Source organism: Fukomys damarensis, unplaced genomic scaffold (genome assembly GCF_012274545.1).
Source record: "Fukomys damarensis isolate Sample0158 unplaced genomic scaffold, DMR_v1.0_HiC HiC_scaffold_8, whole genome shotgun sequence".
In the NCBI taxonomy this organism is placed as follows: Eukaryota; Metazoa; Chordata; class Mammalia; order Rodentia; family Bathyergidae; genus Fukomys; species Fukomys damarensis.
The window spans coordinates 19,487,559-19,512,148 of NW_022900920.1; the positions used below are offsets into that span (position 1 = coordinate 19,487,559).

Below are 24,590 nucleotides of genomic sequence, written 5' to 3' on the forward strand. Positions count from 1 at the left end.
CTCAACATTTCACAGCAAATTGAGAGTAGCATATTGATGTTTCTGCTTCTTGTGTCTATCTTCATTATAAAGCCACTAAGTATGTTACACCACAGTTCAACAGAAACAGATCCTTGAGGACTAATGTCCAAATGTGTAGTTTTCAGTGTCTTCTTCTAGTTTCTCTAAGTTAATTCTTAGACATTTTCATTTTGGTCCTCATTTAGGCCTAGCAGCTTTTAGTTTTAAATTATAGAACACTTTATTTCTTAATTTAGTCTTCAACTGTATGTGAATTTCTTATTCTAGAAAAGTGTTCATAACAGAAAAAGGGATTTAGAACTCAGAGTTATAATAAAGGCTTTGGTGCATCTGTACAAGTTTCTGCCTCAGAGCTGGCCGGCCAATCTGGCAACTGTCTCATTAGTTCTAGCTGAGAGTGGAAGGAAACTTTGTCAGGGCTGAAAAACCAAAGCTGAGGTTCTAAATAATTCTTAATGTTTGCCGCTGATACTCTCTCTGCTAAAGTGACAGTCTGTACCCCATTCCAGGACAGCAATCCTTTCGATGCCACTGCAGGGTACCGTAGTCTGACTTACGAAGAGGTGCTGCAAGAGCTGGTGAAGCACAAAGAACTCCTTCGGAGGAAAGACACCCACATCCGGGAGCTTGAGGACTACATCGACAACCTCCTCGTCCGGGTGATGGAAGAAACGCCTAGTATCCTCAGAGTGCCATATGAACCATCCAGGAGAGCTGGCAAGTTCTCCAGCAGTGAATAAAGCCAGCCGTGCTGCATTCATAATTGGAAAGAGAGCAGGAGGGGCAGGGGAAGAGACAGAGAGAAACTTGCTACTGAAAGAGTCAACACTATCAGGTTTCATTATATATACTCCTTCATTGTGACAGTTATTTTACCTGTAAATACTAGCAGGGGCTATCAGTAGTGACCTTTGAAGTGAGCAAACTACTTTAAACTTTTAAAGTGATGTGGGCCCAGATTCCTGTTGAACAGGAATTTCCATAGGAGTCACTTGGGTGCTGGCATCGGCCACTAATCTGCCATAGGCCCAGAAATATCTTCACAAGTCCACGAATTAGTCCTCAGGAATAGATCTTTCATAAAGCAGAGGTGATACTGTGGCTGGATTCTCAGAAGTCATTTTGTAGGCATTTAGCTTCAGGAATACTGCTTGTTATCAACACTACTAAAAAACAGTTCATGTTTTATATACATACACACACATGAATATATATATGTTCATGTGTCTTTGTATATAAAATACATGCATATACCTCACATAAACGTGTTTTTAGAACAACTGGTTGCCTCTAAGGTTAGAATAATAATTTCAGAGATTGAAAATGTGTATTTGCTCTGTCGACGCAAGACAGATCACTAGTGTTAAGGCTCATTATGGAGAAGCTGCTTCACGTCACTCGACTTTGTGAAATGCAGTTTCAAAGTCAGCTGCTACATATAATTCCAACATCAAAGTTTAGCTCTTTTTCAAAAAGTAATGACCTGAGTTCCTTTTTAAAAGAATCGAGTTTTAGGACACTTGATTAACTTCACAACAGCGTGAATTTCTTTGAATTAATTTTTACCTAACATTTGAGTTGTATGCAAGGTATAAGCAGAATGCAATTTGTTTCATTGAAATTCTGCCTGCCTTTAAAACACAACCAAGAAAAATATTATAAAGATATATCTGAAAATAATTTTTTGGGAAAAATAATTCATCAGCTAGTGCCCAATAATCCAAAGCAATGAACAAATTCTAAGAATGAAGAATTAGGCTTGGTTTCGAGTTTCATAAATAATGGAACAGATGGTTGCCTTTGGGTCTTGAACCAAAATAAGACTTAACTACAGGAAGAGCGAGGTTTAGAGCAGATCGTTAACTAGCATGACGTTACATATTGCTCGACATCCATACTTTAATAATTGATTTATCACAAAATTTATTTTCAGTTTACTCCCAAAACTTGATTCATCTATAGATTTGCTTTATATATTTGTATAACATTACTCTGAAGGGCAATAATGCAAAAATTTGCTAATCTACTTGCTTTTCTTCTTTAAAACTAAAATACTATGAAACAGAGTATCTGTCTTTCTGAATTTAAAATAAAAAGTTTGTCTGTATATGGAGGCTAATACATTCCCCAATCCTTTCATGAATTACATTTGTATAATGTTCAGGCTTTATTGAATGTTAAAAAGCAGTTATAATAGTTTTGCTTATTTTAATATTTTGAATCAGAATCCTTGCCAAACTTAGATTCCTAAACCAAAATCCCTTGTTTTCTTAGTTACCTTAGTTTTCCTATGAGAATATGCATTTTAAAATTGTGAAAATTTTTTCCCAAGCACAAAAATTAAATACTTTTCTACAATTAAGAAACTAGGAAGGAAAAATAACTTCCTTCCACTCATAATTAAAGTTCTGTAATGCACCTCAAAATCTAGTGTGGGATTTTATTTCCCCATTTGAGGTCTGAGTAATTATTTTTTAACATGGTGCCATTTGAAATTACTAAATGTTACAAAGTTCTTAGCATTTTTTTCTTAATAGTGTTACTGAGGCCTAAACATTTTAAAATACCAAAATTATGCATTTTCAGTATTATGACAATTACCTGCAGATATCTTAATACACTTTAGTCAGATTTGTTCTTTGTAGAATGAGCCAAGATGTTATTTTTGTACTGGGGGGATGTGTTTTCCATAATGCTCATTTAAAATGATGGTTCAGTTACAGCTGCTCTTTTTTATGAGAAAATTTATTTTTAAAGAGTAATTCTTTGTCTCTAATAAAATGGTTAAAGAATAGACTTATCTATGCATGAATGATTGGCCACAACTGAATCAATATTTTTATGTTCAAAATGTTATACAGGTATTGTATTTAAAACCAAATCTGTATTTACCATTGCTTGCAAATGTTCAGTTCCAATGTTTATGAATTTTCACTCATGACCCAGAGTATAAACTTACTACTATTTTCATAATCAGTCAGTATAACAAACTAAAGAAAAGTGAAATGAACTGCCAAGTAAACATACTAGTGTTTCTTCTATTTGAGCAGGAATATAAACAGAGTACTTTTAATTTCTGGCATTGTAGAAGAAAGGCCAAAAAGACGACCTTAGTTTATTTTTCCAAAATATAAATAGCCTAATGATATATTTTGTTAGTAGGTTAAACATAAAATGTATGTGCTCATTAAATATGCATGGTACAATAGATTTATAAGCAGATTTACTTCTGCTTTTATGCTTTAAAAAAGCATGTTCAGAACTATTCCCACAAAAGATTTTTTTAAAAATTACTGAATTGACATTTATCTCAAGCCTATCTTAAACTAACATACTTCTGTTACATAATTAAACTGTTTCTGCTCTTAAATTTATTTTTTTGTTTTTATTTTTTGGTTTTTTGATACAGGGTCTCACTATGTAGTTGAGACTGACCTGGAACTCACTAGGTATCCCAGGCTGGTTTTGAACTCACAGCGATCCTGCTGCCTCAGCCTCCTGAGTGCTGGGATTACAGGCGTGCGCCACCACGCCCAGCTTCTGCTCTTAAATTTAAAACAGTATTGTTTTACAACCAGTTTTCCTCCCATTTCTAAAATTCAGCTTTGAAAGTATTGATCAGACAGTCCTAGGTTTCATGTTACTGAATACCAGGACCATTACTTAGAACTGTATATAAAATATTGTGTAACCCATTCATGGAAATGTTTATTGCCTTTTTGCTGCTATATTCTGCTTTGAGCCTAGTTTTGCTGTCCTCCCATGAATGTAGTAGTATCCATAGATTATACATAACTACATGTATTGCTTTTGGCCGTAAATCAAGATTTAGTTGTAATTTTCCAGCTGTGAAAATGTTGCCTTGTATTTAAAAGGGTTTCATGAATGGGAACCTATGTAAATCTAAGCTCATTAGTGATAGTTGCTTTTTTCATGTCCTTCCTTCACCATCGACCCTGCCCCTGTGTCCCCCTGCCAACTTCCCCCCATGAGGGTGCTTACTCTTTAACAAGGAGAATCTTTTAATAAAAAAGATTGCTGTCTTTACTGTACCTTTAGTAATTGTTACACTAGAACTTTTATTTTCCTCAGTAGCTTTCTAGAAATAGCAAACTACTTTGAGTTTGTAAAACAAGCTACAACGCTTTAGATGGTCATGTACTCATATGTCTTACCTATAAGCAGATGCCGTGTGTGTGTGTGTGTGTGTGTGTGTGTGTGTGTGTGTAAGTGAAGTATAAAGCATGCCCGTTCACTTCATCTCTTTGAAGTAAGAGGGAAAGGATCACTGCAGGTTCATAGTAGTAGATATGAGGGTCTGTCAGCGCACATTGAAATCCCCTGTTTTCACAGATTTATAACTTTAATAATCCAGATGCAATCATTGGAAGTATTTAATATGCAATAGGTAGCACCTTAACTAATTAATCTGCAGATGAAGGCTTTTCTGATGTATTTAAGAAGTGTAGAAGCTCTTCAAGCATTAAACTAGACTTGACGTTTTATTTCATTTATTGTCTGTCAAAAAATTCACTCTTACAGTGGAATTGCAGTCTGTAACTAATGGTACATTTGGGCTTATTAATCTCAGAATCTTCCAGATGGTTTGTATTTTAGGTACAAAAAATGCTGCAGATCTAGATATGTGTATACTTAGCAGGTATTTGAATGATACAAGCATTATTTATAACTGAAGAGTATTAAACTTACCTTCTTAAGTAACTTGTATACATTTTTGCAGGTACAAACTCAGAAGTCTGTAAACATTGTACAATTTATGTAATCTGATGCATGAATCAGACTTTTTATATAATATTATTATTATTGATTCATTATAGTTTATTAAAGTGTTAAAACTTAATTCAGTTGTCGCTGTTTCTTGTTATAGATAAAACAGGGTTAGCATCGAGCATTTGGGCCCACATCCTCCTTGTCTTTTAATGTATACCTGGGATGCCTCTCACTTGAGGTATTGTAGCAAGTGCTCTGTAAGATCTACAAATTTACTCCACTGTACAAATGGCTCTAAAACTCCTGTACAAGAGTAGCTTCTTGGTACCTTGGTGTGGACATTGTCCAGCAAATTTGGGAATGCCCTCTACGTAGAATACATGCCCTCATAAGGATGGAACTGACAATTTGGTAGAAAATGACTTTTGACTCTTTCCACAGAAGCTAAGACCTGTGAAGGATGCTTTCTAGTTCTGTATTATTTCCTCACAACAACTCTGTAAGGTAAGGAATGCTTTCTCTTTAGTCTGTGACACAGGTATTTGGGGGCAATTCTGGAATAGAGAAATGTTCCTAGTATGTAAATGGCCATTTTTCATGTTGGTTTTCATGCCTTTCTCAGAAATGTTTCTAATATTTAAATGGGCTTGTGATTTAAGTGCCATGCATTTCACATTTTTCCTCAAATTTTATAGAATAACACAATTGCATAGTTTCATGTTTTTGTGCTGATAGTTAATACTTATATACCTATAATTACATGAATCAAAATGCTATTTTTATTCTACTTCCTGCACACTACCACTTGAGTCTTAAATATTCAATTTGTTTATCATTTGTTAGGCAGACTAAAAAGCCAGATATGGTGGGAAGCAAGATATCCATAAACTTATTTTTTCAGGGGTTTTCAATTCTAATATATTGAGGTCAAATGTAAGATAAGGATGGGCTTGTTACCCTAAATTTTGATACAAACTTGTGTACAAACCAAAGTTTGTAAATTACTTTAAAAATTAGAACAGTAGAGACTTGCTGCTGTAGTGTTACATTCCCTTACACTCTGACAAATGACAGAAAACTACACAAGAAACAATAGGTACATGCATTCCTAGCAATGATTCTCATTTGTGTTACAACTCTTGGTGCAAGATTGCAAGCTCAAACTTTAGAGCCAAATAGGTATGGTGGGTGATAGGGCAGGTTGGGTGTAAAAGAGCAGGGATCATGGGGACAGTGACAGTCTAGAACCCATCTACCCCACGGAGGGAACCACAGCTGTCCAGCCTGAGCTCACTGTGCCCATTTGGAAATGAATGAGGTTGGTTACTAAACCTGATCTTCTTAGAGAACTGAAAATAGTGCAGATCTTTGTGAGAAATGTGATTTTCACATATTGGCTGCTAATTCTTTTAAAAACACAGGAATGAAAAATAAATGTTATCATTTTAAAAAAGAGCTCCTAAGCTAATTTATAATCTCCAGGAAGAGAAATGACTCTTGTCACGATGGTAAGGATGACAGTTCAGTTGGTTGTTTACTTTGACTGCAAACAATTTTGTGGCTAATCAAAAACGATTGGAGGGGCATGTGGAGCGTATACAGTAGGTAATATCACGAGATAGTTGGGGTGCAGTGAGAGGAGGAAATGGAGTGTTCAGTAGATGAAAACTTTCAGTTACACAAGATCAGGTTCTGGAGATCTGATGTACAACATTATGCCTTACAGTTAACCCTAATAATTACATGCACACTTAAAAATCTGTTCAAACTATAGATTTCACAGTACAAGTTTTTAACACAAAGCTTTTATTTAGCTTAAAAAAATACTTTCTCTAGTATGCCTGTCCTTGAGCCTAACTATGCCATTACTTTAAAATAAATATAAATATATAGATATAGATATAGATAGTACAGATAACCTGAGGTACAGTCTGAGGGCACTCTTTTAATGTTTGGAGCATTTGTAGACTATTTTTCTGGGACCGGATACTTCTCTTTGTGATAGTTGTGATTTTTCAATCTTATTTATAGTGCTGGTTTGTTTGTTTGTTTGTTTGTAAAAAAATATTAAAAGATCTGTTCATGTAGGTCAAATCACATATGGTGTACAACAACTTCCAGTAATAGAAAATGAATGTATTCTTGTGATTTTTAGGTATATTAGTCCCCCTTTCCCACGGAGGATATGTTCTGAGACCCCAGTGGGTGCTTGAAACTTCATTCACTGTGTTTCCCCTACATGCATACCTGTGACAAAGTTTAATTTACAAATTAGGCACAGGGAGAGAGCAGTTATAACGATGTACTCTAATACAATTGCCAGCGTCACCGCCCTTGTCTTTTGGGACTGTTGTGAAGGAACCAAGGGTTATGTGAACACCAGCCCTGTGGTACCGTGACTGGTAGCTGAGACAGCTCCGTGCTGCCTGAGTGACGAGGGGAAACACGTTCGCACACGATGCCGACACGGCGAGTGGGATGCGGCAGCCTGGCCAGGGATTTCGTCACGCTGTTCAGAGCTAAGAATTCATTTTTGTTTTGGAATTGCCCATTACATATTTTGAACCATGGGTTTGATTATTTTTTTACACGAGTCATTTAAAATTCTGCCTGCTTTTTGATCCCAGATGCATCAAGTAAGATAGGTTGTTAGGAGTTTTTCTCAGAAGTGCTGTCCTCAGAGCAGCACCTTATGAACTTGTTAGAATGACTTCTCAGTAATGTCATAAGTAAGATGGAAAAGTCACAGCTGCTCCAAGGAGAGTAGTATCATGTCCCAGGGATCACTGTGAAGTGTTCCCAATACTAGTGCGGTGCCGCTCAGGCCATCCCTCGGGTTACCTGGGAGAAGCCTTAACTGAGGGAGAAGGCGTTAATGTTGGAAAGGAGATAGAGCCCACAGCCCCATGTGCAGTGTGGTGTAGGATAACTTTTTGAACATATTCCTACAATGGACCTTACAATAAATGAAGCCATCCTGTGCCTTCAGGTAAGAGATTTTACTTAATGGGTACTTTATAACTTTGCTATGGTATTGATCCTTTCATTAAGTAATTTATTCATAAAAGGTTACATTCCTTTTTACAACCAGTGAAATTCAGGTCTCATGTCTAGGGAAGCAAAGAATAAAATTTAAAGATTCTGTTGGGTCTTACATCAAGTGCTAAAGGCATGAAGTCCTGAGGACAGATTATTGCACATGTGATTAATAATTGAGAGGGCAGTGAGAGGACACCCAGCAGGAGAGCATCTTCGTGGCTTTAGTCTTCATTGGAATAATGTTGGGGACATTTACAGTGTGAACGAATTCAGAGACATCTGAACACTCAAAATCTGTTGAATTAGGGCTTCTTCGTTTTTTGGGGGGGTTTTTGTTTTGTTTTTTTGTTTTTCATTTTTTTGTGTGTGTTATAGTTGCCCTAAACTTTAGTGAAAACCTCAATGCCAAACATTCAGGGAGCCTATCGCAGAAACCTTTTATTAGGGAACCAGAGAGCACAGGTGATGACAAACATAGAATCTCCCACTTGAACGTGTAGATTCAACCCCTTTCAGAAAATTTGTGCTTAAGATAATCTTAAGAATAACAAAATTGACTTAATGAGTTTCAGTTCCTTTCTTAGGCAGGAAGCCTTAATGGAAGGGAAATGGTGAGAAAGCCATGGGAGTTGGACTCAGAGAGGACGTGGTTGGCCTGACTCATTGGGCAACTGGCTATCAGCCTCAGATTTATTTAGGTTAGAGTCTGGGAGACATACAGGACATGCACTTCTTTTAAAGAAATGATTCGTTTGTCCTGAATAGTTAATCCAAAAGCGGCATTTCATGTTTCTAAATTAACATTTAAAAATTCATATGGATATACTGTTAGCATCTCATGATTTATAAGCTGTAAAAATATTTTAATCCTTGACTCATTTGTTTACCACGCTATTCATTCAATGATATATAATATGTAGCACTTGAGACCATCTGTTAGGAATATTTGAATAATACACTGTGAGGATATATACAGCAAATAAAGCACAAAACACATGAAATATTCAGGAAGTTTGTGATGAAGGCGGTCCATGTACTTTAAAAGAAAAACCTAGCAGTAAGTCTTTCCAAAAAGGAATGCCTTTTTCTAGGCAAGTGGCAGTGTCAAGATGGCATCAAAATGCCATTTAAACTTTATATTAGCTGATATTAAATAGAGATACTAGAGCCTGGTATGGTGGCACATGTCTGTAATCACAGCACTCAGGAGGCTGAGGCAGGAGGATCGCTGTGAGTTCAAGACCAGCCTGGGCTACGTAGTGAGTTCCAGGTCAGTCTCAATTACATAGTGAGACCCTGTCTCAAAAAAACCAAAAATACAGATAATAGAATGATCATGAGTTAGAATTATGCTCCTGAGAGCTCGTCACTAAGCCAAAGATACATGGAGTGACTGAGACAGTTGCATGGGAACTAGGTACACTGTGTGGGGCCTGGACATGGGATGACTCGGGTACCCTGGGGTAGATTTGGAAGCAAGTGTCGAGAGCACCAGGTGGTATCTGTACTCTAAAAAGAGCCAAGTGAAAATGCCACGTGCAGCCACTCAGCTGTGGAATCCTAGGCCTTGAAGGGTCCTTTAATCCTAGAGGAGGTTGAGGCTACCTGTTGCTTTTCTCAGAATTGGTAGGGACTTTGCTGTGAAAGATGGAAAATTGAGGCCTTCCTAAGCCATTGAGTACGTGTAGACACCTAGACTCTTGGACCTATCTACCTTCCTGCCATAAGTGAGTTTAGGATGCACCCTGTACTGTAATGGGCTTATTGTTACTTCAACTTAGTGAGATGACCTATCAGGATGTAGAAATGTGCCAAGGGCCGGAGATGTTCCTCAGTGGTGCCATGCCTGCCTTGCAAGCTCAAGGTCCTGAGTTCAGTCCCCAGTGCCGGGGGAAAAAAAGCCCATATAGTATTTGCATGGGGCAAAATGTAACCTCCACTAGACCTATGGAATGGCTAGTTTTAATCTTCATTCCTTGTATTTCCCTTCAGTAGTGACCTCCCTAACTGCTTTTTAACCCTTGTGTTTTGTTATTCAAAACCAGGCGTCCTTGAACTTTAATTCTACTTTTTTAGTGCTCATTACTTACTGGTGTGACAAGAGCGCAGTGACCCATTCCTAAGGACCACATGTCCTTGTCACAGGCCATAGAAAGGTCACGCGGTGTGCCCGATCTTAATTTGATTGGCTATTTCATATATATCATTGTGAGAATATTATTTCAATCTTTTGTCCCATCCTTCATCAACATTATCATAGACTGGTAAGTCTGTGATAATACCCATAAGTATTTATTATTGTCCACCTAAAATAATGTGCAACTTTCTATTCTTGATTTCCACAGAGTGGCGGCTCATTTTATAAATGCCTGTCAGTTATCTTTACATCAGTTGTTATCTCTTAACCAGACTGAACAGGCTTTTCCTAAGTTCCTCTTTACCCTTGGCATTCCTACAGTGACTAAATGAATTTCCATTTGCATATCTAAATGGTAATTTATTGCTACCATTAGTATTTTCCTATCCTTGTTTCTTTTTGTCCTGGCTCATTTTTTTTCTATCATTTTCATTTGTATGAATTTTTGTAAGTTATTTCAAATCCCTTGTGGGGTGGGGCTTCTTGTGAATAATTTTTTAAATCCAGTGTTGCTTCCAATTTTGTCCACCTCATTCTGGCCCCATCTGATCATTTTTGATCTCTAGCACACTCCCATTTTAGGCATTTATTTGTCTGTGGGTTTGGGGTCTAATAATGAGTTTATAAGAATAAACTAAGAATTCCTGGCACAGGGCTTTGAGCCTCTCTAGTCATTGGAGCCTAGGCATGGATTCCTTGCCTGGTGCCTGTCACATTGTTGGTACTCAGTAAGTATGTGTTGAGTGACTGACAAAATTGTAGTTATTAAATTCCATATAGTTGTTGTGAAAACCTATTGTAAACAGCGATTTTGTCTTACAAGGGAGCAGCACCCTTTGAAATGAGTAAAAATAAGAGTGTTCAATAGACAGTGGGAATTGGCATGAGAAGTCAGATGATTGTTGTAAAAACATGCCACACTGAACCTGGAACAGACAGAAATAAGCGTTAATTTCAAATTATAGGCAGTCTGCCGAAGTTTGATGAGCATGCCTAAGCAGCCTTTTTAGTCATTCCTCCATTTCAGTGAGGGCTTTTCACATCCTATGATAGGTTTTTGCTTACTCCTCTGTGTGCCCTGCTCAACTTCATGCCTGCCAAGTGGAAGAAAATACCTGCTCGCCTTGGCTCCCCTCCTGGCGATAGGTCACATGTCACATTCCAGGTCCTCAGCAAATGCATGTTTGAGAAGGGAGGGGAAGGAAGAGTGGGGTGGCTGGTTCTTTGAAACACAATGTAAGAAGGTTTTACTTTTTTGTTGTGTGATCTGGATGGCAGCATGCTGAGATTTTAATTATCTACACTTTAAAATATTGCAAACGTGCTTATTATAAAACACTTCATTGTCCTTGATGAAGGGAGGAGCACCTATTCTAATTTAACTTATTTTGGTAATTAATGAGAGAGAGAGAAAGCTTGAGTGGTTCCTAATTGAAACAGGGACGATCCACTTTTGTCTAGGAGTCTTTTAGAAACTCTAGAGAGACAATTTTTAAAATTGCATCACGATACAAAGTAAGGATATCATTTTGATGATAGCACTAAGCAAGATAGATTTCTGAATGAAGTGCTTTATTTAATGCACATGTCTTTCATTGACTAGTCAGAAAGAAAGAGTTCAGGGTAAATCTTCAGTGCAGCTTGGTAAATTAATGAATCGAAAACAATTGCTTCTGGATTGTGGGGATTGATGAGGTCTCAATTGACTCTCCCATCCATCCATGCCAACCTAACATCCATCCCTCCTTTCAACAAGTATATTTTGAAAAAGCTGCTTTGGGCAAATCTCTATTCTAAACACCAGTGATACACAGTTGAACACAATGAGCAAAGACAAATAGTGCTGTGATCAAGTAATGTGGTCTGTCAGGAGTCCATGCTGCCCTACCCCATTTTTAAGGAGCATTTTTTAATCTTTTTATTAAAGATTGCAAACATATATGACAAGAGATGAAGATACTAAATAAAAATTTCAAATATACATATATATGACAGCAAAAAAAGGATATGAAATAAAAATTTATGCGACACAGACTGATAATTGAAAAACATTAGTTTCATATGATCTTCAAACATGTTCTTTCTCATTTTCTTTTCATATATTATTTTTAAAATAATATAATTACAAATAAAAGTTACATATTATAGTTGAGAAACTGTCCTCAAAATTTTATGATTTATAAGCTCCTTGGTTTTATTAATTTGATAAATATCATATGCTTGTTGATTGTATCACTTACATTTTCTAACAACACCCCACAGAAAAGAAATATACTTATATTTGAAATCCAAAAGCAACTAAGAGTTCACATTTTTAAGATCAGATTTTTGTTTCTATTTTATTATATCCCATACTTATTTTTATATATAAGCATATATAATGATAGAATTTAACACCAATACATATGTAATATTCTTCCCAAACAATGGCTATGAGTTAAATCAAGCATGTAATTTAGAGAAATCATAAGGTTGCTGGAGAAACTATCAGTATGCCAAATGTGCAAAATCCTACCACATTCATGACCATGTTTCTGATTTAATAGTGCACACATATGTATAAAAACATAACCCCACACATCTACACAATGCATGTTTTCTACAATACAATATATACTTTGGTATAATAAAATAGTGCCGTGCTGTGTGGAATGTTTGTGATTTGTGTGATTTGAGAAAAACAAATATCTTTGAGGCAGTTGGAGAATTTGTAATATGTACCAGATACTGAATGATATTAATGATTTATTATCCATTTATTTAAGTATAGTTATGATAAAATTTACTTAAAAATTAATATTTGTTATCAGTAGAAAATAGGTACAAAGATATATTGATAACATAAAATTTGTCTTAACAAATTTCCAACCAAACAAGCTGTAGTGACAGAAAAGGAAGTTTGTAGAAGGCAGAGATGAAAGAGGAAAATGACGGATCTTTTAATCTTTTAAGGCCCACTCACGTTAAAGGAACCCACTAAGTGCTCTTGCATTAATCATGGCATCTCCAATGGATGGATCTTATATTATCTTCTTGTGAGATCAGGACTTCGTGTCATCTCCCCAGTGCTGATCCTAGACAATGAATTAATTATAGCCACCCCCCATAGCATAAAGAACTAATGTTGAACTCACAGATTTTTTCCATTATCTCTCGTAGTTACCTATGAATTTAATTTTGACACTTGTAATCGAAACTTGGGGGGTGTTTAAGACAGACTGAAAAAACACTGAGTTATCTTCACTATCGTGACAGTTCTTAAATACTTTAGGTAATAATCACAATAATTTAAGTGGTCACAATTGGCTTGGGATCCTTTTCTGCACGGCAGAGAACTAAGCATCATTCTGTACTTTAAATTGCAGCCATATGATTCAGAAATGAGACATTAATGAAAGAAAAAGTTTATGTAAGGAAACTTCACTGGCATCTATGACATGTGAGTTCTGTGGTTTAGGGAAAAATAAACAGTACCAAATCATTGAATGGATTAAGAGTTGTAAAATAAAAGGATTTTTAAAAAGTATATTCCAAATTAAATACCATTAGCTGAAAAATTTTGAAACGTAAGAACCAATGATGCATGATTCTCCTTTCCTATTAAGAATCATCTTCATAAGCTGAATTACTATTATCTTTAAAAAAGGAAGAAACAGCAAAAGAGTGGGTAAAGATGAATCAAATAGACGTAAGGCAAGTGAATGTCATGTGGAGAAATTATAAATTCAAATCCATATCTCAGTCCTTAAAACCAAAGTTTATGGGTTAAAATTTTAAATATACAAATGAAGAGTGCTGACTAAAATGTGAAAGCCTTTGTTCCATTTGTTAATAATATTAAACAGGTGATCTATTCAAGTCACAAAACCTAAATGCTATAAAGGAAAAATATATGCATGTATTTGTGTAAATTAAAAAAAAATGTTTGAATAAAAAAAAAACCCTGGGGCTGGGGATTTAGCTCAACGGTTCGGTGGCCTGCCTCGCAAGCGCAAGGACCTGAGTTCGATCCCCGGTATCACAAAAAAAAAAAAAAAAAAACCCTGAAATTTCATGAGGCAAATGACAAACTGGGGAAAAGATCACAATATGTATTAGATGAAATCTTATTTAGAGTCCTCATATACCCATAGAAAAGAGATAAAACTATTAGGAAGATATTCCAAAAATGAACAAATGAAGAAATTCAAGTAGTTTTACAAACATTTGCAAATTAGAGAAAGGAACACCTTTAACCAATTAGTCATGTGAATGCACAGCCTTGCTGGGAGACGGAACCTTAATCATTCTCATTTGGAGACTACACTGAGATAAGCTCTTTGGAGACAATTTCAATAATATCTGTTTATAACTTAAGTGCATAACCCTTTGATCCAACAATTTTATTCTAGGATTTTGTCTTACAAATATCCTGGAACATGTATACAAACACACACTTGGAGCACTGTTGAGGGTAACAAAAAACTGGAGCTAAGTAGTCAAATAACTTGTCATCTAATAGAATACTATGCAGCAAGGCATAAGCATGGGATATGTATATAGCCAAAATATTGAGAGGGAGAGAGGGAGGGAGAGGGAGGGAGAGACTGCTTCTATGATTTGCACATGAAAAGATGTATGTGTATGGGTGAATTTGCTGGAACATTTCTGGAAGATTTAATGGTCATTTCTGAAAACTAGGACTAAATATTTGCATAGGAGACAGGTTACCTTCCCTAAACCCCTTTGGTCTGTTTTATTTTTCATTGTATGCACATGCCCTTTTCAGAATTAAATAAGATGTCTCTTGATTGGTCTTAGGAAATTTGATGAAGTATCTGAGCTTAGACCTCAGCTTCTCTTTCTGTATATAATCTTGGGCCTGTACTGTATTTGGATGGTAACCACAGAAGCTGTAAGAAGTCTACTGACCTGCAGAGGTGAGGGATCCACATCTGGTGGAGGTCAGATCCTCTGCTTTCACAATTGACAGCTTTCTTACCCTCGCATGCACTTGGCATCTGGAACTTGCTGGCCTGTCCCAGAACACGGAATCCCCAGGAGCTGGGCTGTCCATAAAGATTGATGCTGCTCTCTGCTTGAGATGCACCGGGCAAGGTGCCCTCACCGTGCGTCCAAGGTCCTGGGGGAGCTCCCTGTGGAATTCAGCCCAGGAATTCCCTTTGAAAGCCTCTGTAAGAGTTGGACAGAAAAGTACTAGAATTTAAGGTTTTTTTTTTTTTTTAACCTGGAATCTTAGCATCAAATTAAATGTGTAGCACATGATTGAGTGGTTAATAACTATTTTAGTGATCTCTGGGGAAGAGTGATCGTTAATAACTTTGGGAGAGAAGCCATAATAACATCAATATAAATCATAAGAAAATGAACAGGCTTAATGCTACTCTAATAACTTTTTCTGTCACATAGGTGAGCTGTATACCTTAGGAAAGGTGGTATCTCCCAGGTAGACTTTTTTTACTTTTATTTTGTTTTTTGTCCAGGCATGTATAATTTGAATCTAATTATGAGAAGCACTGAGACAAAACCAGCATGTGTTGGAATTGAGCCATCTATCTTCAAACTGCAGCGTTCTGAAAATAAACAATAAACAGGGTGTTCCAAATTAAAGTAGACTAAAGAAGATATTTGGTAATAGTTTCTGTTTTGTGAGAAACTGAAAGTGTAAATGAGGACCAAAATGGATAATAGATTATTTGAGATAGCACGAAAAGGTCCAAAGGTAAAGGGGAAATGGGAGCAGGGAGAAAGGAAAGAAAAAAAAATATGAGAACAGAAGGAAAACATGGAAAATTTTGTAAATGGGGTGAAGGGAGGGCAGAGGTATGGAGAAAAAAACAAGAACCAAGATATGTCATGTACAGGTATAAATTCCCAATGATGAGTGTCATAATGTACTCATACAATGTACTCTGTTTCCATCCAGTACCAATAAACTTAGTGAATTAAAAAAAATAAAGTAGACTAAAAAGACATAACCAAATACATTGCACAAATATCACTGGATTCTGGATTAGGAAAAAAATACCAAAAAAAAAAAAAGAAAAGAAACCACCACATTTGGGGAACAGTTGAGGAAATTGGATATAAACTATATGTTAAGTAAAATGATATGTCGGTACTTATGTAATATAATAGGGTTATTCTTAGAAACTGCATGTTAAAGTATTTAGAGGTGAGAAGTGTTTTGATGTTTGCAACTTTTATTTCAATGGAACTAGAATAGAAGTAGAAAACTAACATAAATGGAACAAAATAGTAACAATTTATGAATCTGTGTGAAGGATATATGGGCATAGACTTTCTTTCAACTTTTCCCTAAGTTTGAATGTTCAAAATGAAGAAATAGGAAAAAAAAATCTGATTTGACTTTCACAAACTCGTATTGTTTAGTAAATAAGGAACAAAAGAGAAACTTTTTAGGTTTCTGCCACCCCTCCTACCTTGGTGTTTATCCCTACTTATACCCAGACAGTGCCTTGGCGAAGTCCCTTTGGTGCTGTGGGTTTTCCCAGTGGACGCCCTCCCTGCCTCCCCACTGCCACCCTTTACTCAGCGCTGCTCCTGGACTGGCTGGGGGAGTGTTTCCATCTGAGGTCCAAGGTGGCTTGTTTTCCTCAACCTTTGCCCCTGACCCCATCTCTTTCACTGCCCAGGTGTCTCTTCCTTCACTTCAGCCCCCCCCCTCCCCCTTAAACTGAAATGGGGCCACCTGGCAAGTCTTCCTGGGCCTTCAGGGGTCTTTCTTCCTTTCTCCCTCTGGGGCTGTCACACATTTCTTTTCAGGGTTTGTGGCCCTGCCTCACCTTCTGTTCCTGACATCCCTGTGGACGGCCTTACGTCTCACTCTGTTTCCATCCTTACCTCTCTCTCCTCTCCTTTCCCCCACCGTGCTTTGACTTCACACTTAGGAGGCTGATTCCAAAACCTGCCCTGTCACTCCATGGGAATCCCTATCACTCTCTGAATACCCACCACCGACAAATCCTAAACTGTCTAGGCCACTTTAATGATTTATGTCCTCTGTCTACTCAAGCAAAGAAGCAAACACTCCAAGATCAATTATTATCTGAGTTTCCCAGTCTGAGCTATTATTTGTCCAGTGGAGTTGGACTATCGGTACGCTGATGATGGCAGGAAATATATTGAGAAATGAAAGCTGAAAAACTGAACCAGGGGACCATCACACTTTGGTGTAGAGCATTGTACAGCTGTCCATCAATGTCCATGGGATATTGTTTCTCCATGTACACAAAATCTCTACATGTGCACGTCCCTTCTATGTCCAATGCCCTAGTAGTTGCATAGCACCTCCCATGTGTTTTAAATCACCCCCAGATTACTGGTGCTACATAATACAGTGCTATGCAAATAGTTGTTATACTGTATTGTTTAGGGAAGGACAAGAAAAAAGTCTTTATGTGTTCAGTACAGATGCATTTTAAGAAGTGTTTCTAATCCATACTTGAAACCACAGATGCAGGACTCTGGTGTATCTGTGGCTGATTGCAGAATTTAGTCCTTTAGCAAATCACAGTGTGCCGAATTCAGGTAACTAGGTAGGAGCCACACGGCTTTGCTTAATCCTTGGGTTCTTTCCTAAAGTTGCCAACATTTGAGAAGCAGAGATTAACAAAGAGAGATGGAAGGTCACAAAACACTCAAAGGCCTGACCTGTTCACAGATGAGCTTCGTGATTGTTGTGTCACTTACTAAACTCCTTTGCTTCTGTCTATCTCTCTGATGGGAGTGGGTTGGAGGGCTGGTAGACGGGACGATCTCTAAAGTCTCCCCTAGCTCGAAGACTAATTAAAAAATACAGTGATCTGTGGTATGACATTGTTCCCGTATGTTTGTTGGTTTGTGTTTTAGAAAATAGCTTTCTAAACATGGAGAGGAAGTCTTTGTGGTTTTCACAATTTTAGTAGTTAAGTTTTGAGCAATCCAACTTGATCTGAACCCAAGGCTTGAATAATATCAAAAGTACCATGTGGAAATCAAAGAAGTGGCTCATGGGGAGACGCCTGCAGTGCATCAACACCGAGGTGTCTTCCTTATTGATCTGGCTCTCCGAGGAGCCCCTCTGCAGACACCCCAGGATGCCCCTGCCTGCTGTCTGTTTCTGCACTACACAGCCCATGCCTGGTTTCATCACCTCTCGCTAAGTGTTTGATGATGGTACCTTTGATCTGAGCCTGAATCGCCAAATCAAAGTGATTGTTTGTGTAATATTTGTCACACATCCGGAAATTCTGAAACCCAAAACAGAATACAAAGCACACTCTAACAAGGAGTTTTCTTTCTAGCCAGTTAAGGTCATTAAAGAACAGTTCCCCCAATTTAAATAGTTGCCTAAGAGTAGAATTACCACATTTTCCCAGCAACAAGTTACAAGAAAGATACACAAAATTGTGGCAGAGAAGGAAATGAAAATATGTACATAAGAGTATGCTCAAGTGACTCCTTTGACAATAACATAGTTTAATTTGAATAGAAGGCAGCTTAAAACATGGATGTAAGCAATGGAAGGATTACTAAAGTTAGTTGGAAAGATATTTGCCAACAGTTTTGCCCTGGCAACCACGAGAATAAAGTTGAGAATTCTAGCCCTTGTGAAGCCCATATAGAATAATAAAACATTTACTGAATTTTCATTTTGTAGTTGTATGTTTCCACAGAGAGGCAAACATTCCCATTCTGCTCCTGTAAGCAAAGGCATTTGGGTAATTGCAGATCCCCCTGCCCCATCTCTCCACAGAAGGGGCTGGCCTACCTGATGGGCAGGTTTAGAAAAGGGACCGAGCACCTTGATTCTGAGGGGGCCCATCTGCGGGACGCATGCCTGCTGGGGTGTCCTGGACACGCTGTCCGTGTGCAGGGAGACCCTGACTGGCTGTGGATGTCCATGATTGCAGGGCCGGTGCCATCTAATTCAGGGTGGAGGCTTAGGAAACCCACTGTTCATCTTCAATGCACCAATATTTTTGTCTTCAGTTGTCAGATCCTACTCATTGTGGCTACTGCAGTTCTGTAATAAGAAGTCAAGGAACATTTACCTTTAGGGAGCCCGACTCATTCCCAGGAACCCCGTCTATTAAGACTTGGGCTCTGCCTGGAACAGCCAGCAATCTAGAATCCTAAAATTCAGTTTTCTTAGTTTTAATTGGGCACGGGGTTCTGCACCAGTCTCTTTTTGGTCTCTTTAGGCGTCATCATTCTGTCTTGCAAATAAATAGCACTGCCTCTCTAATATGAATTCTGAGAGAGCTATTTTGGTCCGCTTTGTATTACTTTTGGGCTTTTGCAGCTCACATAAAACAAATTTGGTTGTGTTTATATTTAAATCTTCTTAACAAGGGAAACAGAAGGATTAGATTCAATAAAAAAACAGGAGCAGTCTTCTGAATGTGTTTAAACAAGTTTTCCCTACTGATAAATAGAACTACTGAAAACTATCATTTTCAACTACACTGACAAAAGACAAAAAAAAAAGTCATTGGTTCCCCTAAAGAATTTGTACAATGCTCAAGGCAAGTTACAGCTGGATCCTATTAAAGAAATCAATCTTTTCTAGCAAATGAGTCATAAGACCATTTAAATCTATGAAGTTTTTTTGGTAAATTTATTCAATTAAAAGGAGTTTTCAGTATTTTAGCAAATATTAAATTACACATAATACTCTTGCAATGTCAAGAGGGAAAACAGAAGACAGAAAGTTCCCAAATCACTCTGGGTTGGCAGGCCGGGCAGTAGCAGCCCCCTTCCAGCCTCAGGTGTGTCTGAGTGTGGATTGATGGACGTTACTTCGGTGCGCTAATGCTGACAAATTTACTTATCGTGCATGATAATCACTCCTGCTGCTGTAGGGAAAAATTTTTTTAAGTAAGTATCAGAGGATTGCATTATGCCATACTAAAAAGAAAGTAACTTCTGCAATGGGAAGGCAGCACCCATTGAAACTCCGGACCAGATAAATTTATTATTTTCTCATTAAACTAGAATAACTCCACAGAGTTTAGAGTGTTTCTTTTTTTCCTCAAATTGAGATTGTGATGTTTTCCTTTTTAAAAAGAATTATTTGAAAAGGTTCTATAAATTATGCTTCAGAATTCTGTTGTCATTTTCGAACATGACAAAACACCCTAATAGAAATGATGTCTTCTTATTCCCTCTTGAGAGCTGTGTTCTAGTGATTAGAATACCGAGATGAGTAGATTAAGGAACACTATGAGGAGAAAGGCAGTCTCCACCCCTTCCTGCTTGCCAGTAGGTGAAAATCACAGGTACATGCCTCAAGGCACTTATTGCTGGGAAAGAAAACAGTTTTGGCTCTGCTTTTTGGTTTGTCCTGTATCAACTATAAAACAAGAATCCTTTGCTTTCAGGTCTGAGAATGTACGCAGTTTTAAAGCCTGTTGAGTTTTCTAGGAAAAAGTGTGTTGATTCTGGAAGTAATCATTTGATTAAGAGGGAGGAAGTAGCGCTTTCCATCAGGCTGCAGAGAAGCTGAGTGGTGCCCCTGTCGGTGGGGATGTAGGACCCCAGACACCTTCCCACAGTGTGCCTAAGGCTCAGCAACTCTGCTTTTCAGGATGTATCTCCGGCAGGGCTCAGACAGGCTCCTAGAGAACTGGAACAAAGACGTTCATTGTAGTGCTGTAGTGGTGTTTTTCTTTCTTTCTAAAAAAATTTTTTAAAAAATTGTTTGTGATAATTACACTCATTTTGGAGAACTGGTACATATGTATATTGTATCTTAGTCATTTTTACTTTCCCTTGCCTTCCTCACCTTCCCATCTGTGGACAAGTACCATAGTTTGGGTTTGAAATGTCCCCCACATTCATGTGCTGAGAGCTTGGTAGCTAGCTGGTGGGTTTTTAGGGTAATTCATTGGACCATGAGGGCTCTAACTTAATCAAGTGGCTTAATCTGTTGATTAGATTATGATTTGATAATCGTAATCAGGTATTGGGCGGTGGCAGAAACAGGAAGTGAGGCCTAGTGGAAGGGAGGGGATCATAGATCTGTGATGCTGGGGACTACGTCTGGTCCCCAGCCCTTGCCCCTCTCCCTGACTCCTTCCCTTTCTCTCTGCTTCCTGGCTAAGGTGAGTGAGCCTCTTTGCCCCATCAAGCCCTTCTGCATGATGTTCTGCCTTGCTGTAGGCTCACAGCAATGGACCCAGCTGACCATGGACCTGAATTTCTGAAACCGTGAGCAAAATAAATCTTTCCTCCTTGAAGTTGCTCTTCTTAGGTATTTTGTCACATTGATGGGCAGCTGTCACAGAAGGTAAAACCCAGTGCAAGCAAGTACAAGCAAGTTAAGTGCTTTGTTGCATTTGCAAGTCACAGAACAGACAGACACATGGCAAGATGGCCTGACTTGGAAAAACATAACCCTGGCCAAAAATAAAAAGCAAGACGCAGAATAAGATCTATGTAACAGCATTATTAAAGCTAATAATATTTATGTGTAAAACAACAAAAGATCCAGCCAGTCGGAGTAGTTGTATATGGAAGAGAATGAATAAACAGTTTAATGAAGAACACAAGAAAGGATCATGCATTTGACAACACGAACAATGTACAATGAGCTGAGTATCATGAATTCAAATCTACATTTCAAATACACCCCAAATATATAATACACATGCATGTACTCAGTAGATGTGTGTAAGAGAGTGAAACCTAACCCCAACCAGACCCTCAGATACAAGACCATGCAGTATATAAAGTGGTTTGAAATAGTTGGCAACATTTAAAATCAATCCCCATTTGTGCTCCGCAGCTCAGCCCACCTGAAAAGTGCCTTGGTCTCCTGGTAGCTGCAGTTCTCCCTTCACACTGAGGGAAGAGCGGGGCCAGCTCCTCTTCCTTCTGGTGCCGAGCTGGACTTGTTCTCATTTCCTGCCTGGTCCCTGTCTGGTGCTGTTTGACCCAGAGATCAGCCGTACCCCCCCTCGCTCATCCTCTCAAAAATTTGATTAAAACTGGGCAAAGTGAAGGAAATGAGAGGACCAAGCTTATGGCCTAAAAGTTTGGTTAAATCGATAAAGAGATGTGGGCCTTTTGCTGAATTGGGAAAGTCCAGGGTAGGAGTGGGCTTGGGGGAAATGTTTTTGGTGCCCATCGACGCAGGCATGGAGTTAAATCAGAAATAGTGCTGTGGGTGAGGGGTTCCAGGGAGAAGTCAAGGTTGGAGAATAAACAACTGGATTTCCTTAGCGAACTTGATGTTTAAATTGTAGGACTGGATGAGTTACCCAAGGAACATGCAGAAATGGGAAAGAAAATGGAGTGAAAAAAAGAGGTGGTGTGAAATAATCACTCTTGAGGAGAAATGTGAGCAAAATTTAGCACAATCCCCAGGTAATACGCTGTTACGTTTTGTCAAGAAAATAGTCACTTGGATAGATCTGTAAAAAGCAGGCAGCAGAAGGGACATGTAGTACAGCAGCTTTTATAACTGTTGAAGAGAAGAGTTGCTGTGATTTAAAAGGCAGGAGGTTTGCAAATTCAAGTCTCCCTTGGGCAACTTACTGAGTCTCAAAAACGAAAAACAACACAAAACAGTGCTGGAGATGTAGCTCCATGCTGGAGTACCCCTGGATTCAGTCAGTATCCAGTGCACGCTAGCACGCACGCGCACACACACACACACACACACACACACACATATAAACAGTAAAACAATGTACTCAACATATATAATGTTCTTTTCCTATTTTTTAAAGAAATTAAAATAAGAATGAGCAATTTAGTAAATATTTAGATGAATTTGGGATATTAGAAAATTTTATAGTAGTTTCAATAGGGGAATTTGTTTACAAAAATATATGTTTTTAATAGTATGAGTGATGGTTAATTTTATGCCAACTTGACTGCATCACTGGGTGCCCACAATTTAATCTAATGTTATCGTGGGTGGGTCTGGGAGAGTGTTTTGTATGAGATTTACATTTGAATCAGCAGGCTGAGAGAGGCACCTAGTCTTTCTAGATATGAGGTGGGGGAGGCTCATCTTTTCTGGAACTGAATAGAGCAAAAAAGCTAAGGGGGAATTTTGCCTCTCTAACTCCTGGAGTTGGCACCTTGTTCATCTCCTACATTTTTGTTTGTTTGTTTGTTTTGGTTTTTGTTACCAGGGATCAAACTCAGATCTTTGCGCTTGCGAGGCAGGCAGCAGAACCACTGAGCTAAATCCCTGGCCCTCATCTCCTACTTTTGACCTGGAATGTACACACACCATCTGCTGTCCTGGGTTTCAGGCTGCAATTACAGTGAGGACCCTCACTTATTGACTGCGGATCTCAGGACGTGTTAGCCTCTGTAATCGTGTGAGCCAGTTCTTTATTTTCTCTCCCCACCCTCTCTCCTTCCCTCTCTCTCCCTCTTTCCCTAGCAAATCCTGAACACTATGCAACAAAATGATCGTCTTTGAAATGGTTCATTCAGTATGCCAATTTGCTAATGCTAGTGTTTGTCTTCTTTTTTCAAATGAATTTTCAGGAAAGTAATATATGCATATAATAAAAAAAGTCAAAAATTTCTGTAAAGCCAAAAAAAAAAAAAAAAACCCATAAGTTCCTTGCCTGGCTGTTGAATCCTATTTGACTTTGTGGAGGCCTCTTTTATTTCTTACTTCTGTATGTAACTCTATTCCTCTCAATTAAATTTATAGTGCTCTCTGTTGAGTCACTGCTTTGGGACATTTTCTACTAACTTCCTGTTGCACAGGAGGAGGTCAATTTTACCTTACACTTCGATTTTCTTCCTTTTCACCCATCATCAAAATGTACTATAGCGTATTTTTAGATAAAAATGCAATTTTAAACATCTCAATTAGTATTGTTCTATAAATACAGCTTACCACTGAGCTGAGTACTAGGATCACAATTCTTTTTTTGGTACTAATGTTTCATTTTTCCCAGTTATTTTTTCTCTCCTTTCCTCTTTTCCTCTCTCTCCTCCTCATCTTCTCTCTCTCTCTCTCTCTCTCTCTCTCTCTCTCTCTCTCTCTCTCTCTCTCTCTCTCTCCACCTCTCTCTCTTTCTCTTCCTCTCTCTCTCCTTCCTCCTGTCTGGCCTCCCTCCGTTCTTTGATACAATTCTTTTAAAATTTTCATAGAAGGTTGACCAGTAGGCTGTGAAGCGCACTATGTGGATTCAGAGCCATTCCTGCCTTTTGTCAGCTGTGTGAGCTTGGACAAGTTACTCTCTTTAGAGTCTCAGTCTATCCACTATGCAGTGAGGATAATAACACACAGCCTTGGACAATAGTGATGCAAATCAGATGAGCTAACATCTGTAGAACATGGTTGGGTGTTCTTTTTGTTTTTATTTTTTAAATCCAGTGTGATAATTTTTGCATTTAAGTGGAGGTTTTAGTACATTTTATAGTTCAAGTATCAGCCTACTGTTTTATTATCTAATTGCCACCATTTTTTTAACCTCCGTTTTCCTTTCTTTTGAAATATTTTTAAAAATTCTCTTTTAATTTATCTATTGACTTCTTAGGTACAACTTTGCAACTTTTATTGAGTGTGCTAGGGATTTCAAAAATCCATTTTTTTACTTTTTAGCCTATTTAGAATTAATATTGTACAAATTTTGTAAAGTATGGAAATATTGCAAGTTGATCAACATATTTACTACCCTAC

The 24,590-nt window shown here is 37.9% G+C and overlaps 1 protein-coding gene across 4 annotated transcripts in view; it reads left to right on the forward strand.

The window, feature by feature from the left end:
- Positions 1-24,590, forward strand: part of Rab11fip2 (RAB11 family interacting protein 2) — a 97,379-nt gene that overhangs the window by 35,338 nt on the left and 37,451 nt on the right. The window contains exons 5-7 of one of the 4 annotated variants that reach the window (XR_782281.3): positions 5,194-5,256; positions 21,037-21,142; positions 22,180-22,294. Coding sequence is in view for 2 of the 4 variants with exons in the window: in XM_010634532.2 (XP_010632834.1) it covers positions 531-761 (231 nt within the window). In the remaining 2 variants the exon portion in view is untranslated. Of the gene's footprint in view, positions 1-530; positions 3,022-5,193; positions 5,257-21,036; positions 21,144-22,179; positions 22,295-24,590 lie in introns of those variants that run through there. The other 3 variants (XM_033761390.1, XR_004516282.1, XM_010634532.2) reach the window with 3 other exon arrangements.